Source organism: Triticum aestivum, chromosome 5A, assembly GCF_018294505.1.
Source record: "Triticum aestivum cultivar Chinese Spring chromosome 5A, IWGSC CS RefSeq v2.1, whole genome shotgun sequence".
In the NCBI taxonomy this organism is placed as follows: domain Eukaryota; kingdom Viridiplantae; phylum Streptophyta; class Magnoliopsida; order Poales; family Poaceae; genus Triticum; species Triticum aestivum.
Window position 1 is genome coordinate 646088946 of NC_057806.1, and position 2475 is coordinate 646091420.

The 2475-nt window shown below is 45.5% G+C and overlaps 1 protein-coding gene across 1 annotated transcript; it reads left to right on the forward strand.

Moving 5' to 3' along the window:
- The first annotated feature begins 1170 nt into the window (after window positions 1–1170).
- On the forward strand, window positions 1171–1775 carry LOC123108165 (uncharacterized). Its single transcript, XM_044530001.1, has one exon. The coding sequence runs from the start codon at window positions 1224–1226 to the stop codon at window positions 1491–1493; it is 270 nt and encodes an 89-aa protein (XP_044385936.1). The 5' UTR covers window positions 1171–1223; the 3' UTR covers window positions 1494–1775.
- Window positions 1776–2475: the final 700 nt, after the last annotated feature.

Below are 2475 nucleotides of genomic sequence, written 5' to 3' on the forward strand. Positions count from 1 at the left end.
AAAAAAAAAAGGGTTAGTTTGCTCAATGGTGTGAATACCTACCGAGGTCTTGTGCACCTTTTGAAAATTCTGCGTAGCGACGCAGTCATGCATGTAGATAGATCCAAGCATGCAGCCAACAACTAACGGAATCCTACTACGAAAAACATGGCACTTGCTTGATGCGTTTTCTCGACTGACTGTCGATTTCAAGATTGGACAAGATGTTGCCCGGGAATCCTTTTGTCCTTGCAGCATCTCATTTAAGCCAGCTGTTTGTAGGCATTGGCGTCTCATTTAAGCTGTTTGTAGGATTTGAAATATATGTGTACACGTCGGATTGAACAATTCAACTCCTGTACAGTTGATAGTGTGCAAGAACGCCATAGATTTGACAAGTTCAGAGCGCTGACCGTATCGATTGCTCTGTTCGTTTTTGTTTCAGCTCACGGCCGGTTGCTCTGCCCAACTCGGCCTTTGCGTGCGTGCATGCATGCACGCCGTACGTGTTGATCGCAACCTGTAGGTGCACCTTTGTGCGCGTCACCAGTTACGTGCCACTGAGCTGAGCATATGCATGCATGCATGCACGGTTCTTTCAATTAGATCGGTTGACATATAATATGTTGTCTAGTCTCTTGCATCAGATCGATTTTTTGGTTGCATTGGTTAGAGCATGCACTTCTACATGGTATCAAAGCTAAGAGGTTTTGAGTTCAAGACCCGGCTGACGAGGAAGTATTGACATATAATGTGTTGCCTAGTCTTTTTCATCAGATCGGTCTTTTGGTTGCATTAGCTAGAACATGCACTTCTACAAGATCGATAGACGGTATCATCGACCAAGTCAACAGCTCCCACCTTTTGTCATCTGCTTGAGTTCTGTTTGCTTGCTCGAGTGTCCATCTGATCACTTGCTTGTCAACACTAATCACCATGGATTAACTAAACAAATGGCAATGGGTCACACGACCTGGTCGAGGCTCGAGGAGTGGCCAGTCAAAAAGCACCACGGAGAACCGCGGCTGCACCGCCTCTAATCATTCAAATCACTCGCCTAACCATCCACACGAATCAATCACTCAAGGCGGGAATGCGCGCGTGCAGTGGGCCATGTCCAGCCGCTATAAACACATAGCCACACCCACACCATGTCTCCGTGCAGCCAACCAAGCAAACTACCATTGCACATTTCGCAACGGAGCTAAGCTTAGCTAGAGGCTAGAGCAAGAGAGATTTGCGCGATGGGGTGTGGGAAGAAGAGGGCGGCGCTTGCGTCCCTGTTCGGGTTCAAGAACAAGAGACAGGAGGAGGAAGAGGCCACGGAGGCGACGCGGCAACAGCAGCATGCGGCGGCACCACCGCAGCAGAGGTACCATCATCACAGGGTGCGGCCGAGCGACGACGACGACTACGCCCGGCACTGGTACGCCGAGCGCGACATCGACCGGAAGGCCTCCGAGTTCATCGACAAGGTCCACCGCCGGATGCTCGCCAACGAGCAAGACGGATAGTACAACATGCCGATGGATCCAGCCGTGTGGGTGGTCTATCTGGTCGAGCTTTGCTGCTAGCTACGTCGTGCATGCAGGCTATGTGTACATGGTTGCCTTTTGTGTGTGTGTGTGCGCGCGGGCGCGCGCGTGATCAATTGCTTTGTTTTGACTGGGTACATGCTTTGTTGTTTCCATCTTGTCGGATGTGTATGTAACTATCTGATGGGTATTTTCCTAAATTTACAGATGCCTGGAATGTATATAAACTAATAAAAAAGTTGAGCAGTACTTTTACCCTTAGTGAGCCAATCTAACTATTGTTCTTACCACCGGTGGTGCAAATAACAAAAAGTCGAGCAATATTTTAGTCCCCAGCGAGGAAAATTTAACTAAGTATTACCACTTTTACAATCACCAAATGTACTTCAATATGGGACGTAGTGTTCCTCAGTCCGAGCTCAAATAAGTTCGGGTAAACAGTAAAATCGAAAAAAGAAAAACATTCTGAATTTTTTTGGGTGCAAATATTGACAATTTTTTTGCGCGCTCACAAAATTTCATCATGAAATGACATTCACTGAAGTCATGGCAGAAAAAAATGATGCTCCCAAAGTGTTATTTTCAAAGCATTTTGGAGTGTTGATTTTGTTTGTTTTGTCACGACTATCACGAATGTCATTTCGTGATGAAATTTTGCAAGCACTGAAAACGTTTGTCAAAGTTTGCCACAAAAAAATCAGAATTCTTTGAAAAACAACCATTTTTTGGATTTTACTGTTCATCACGAGCTCAAATGAGCTTGCGAGCAGAAGATGACTTTCAGTAAATATAACGCACACCGGTCAAACTAATGCTCTTTCATCTAAATTAGCAATTTGTTGATAATTTAGATAGAGCAACACACATATTGGTGAAGACCCTACAAGAATCTTAGAACTTTTGAAGGGCATTTCGGGTACCTTGAACAAGAGTAGATGTGTCTGTCTTTTAAACATGAGGC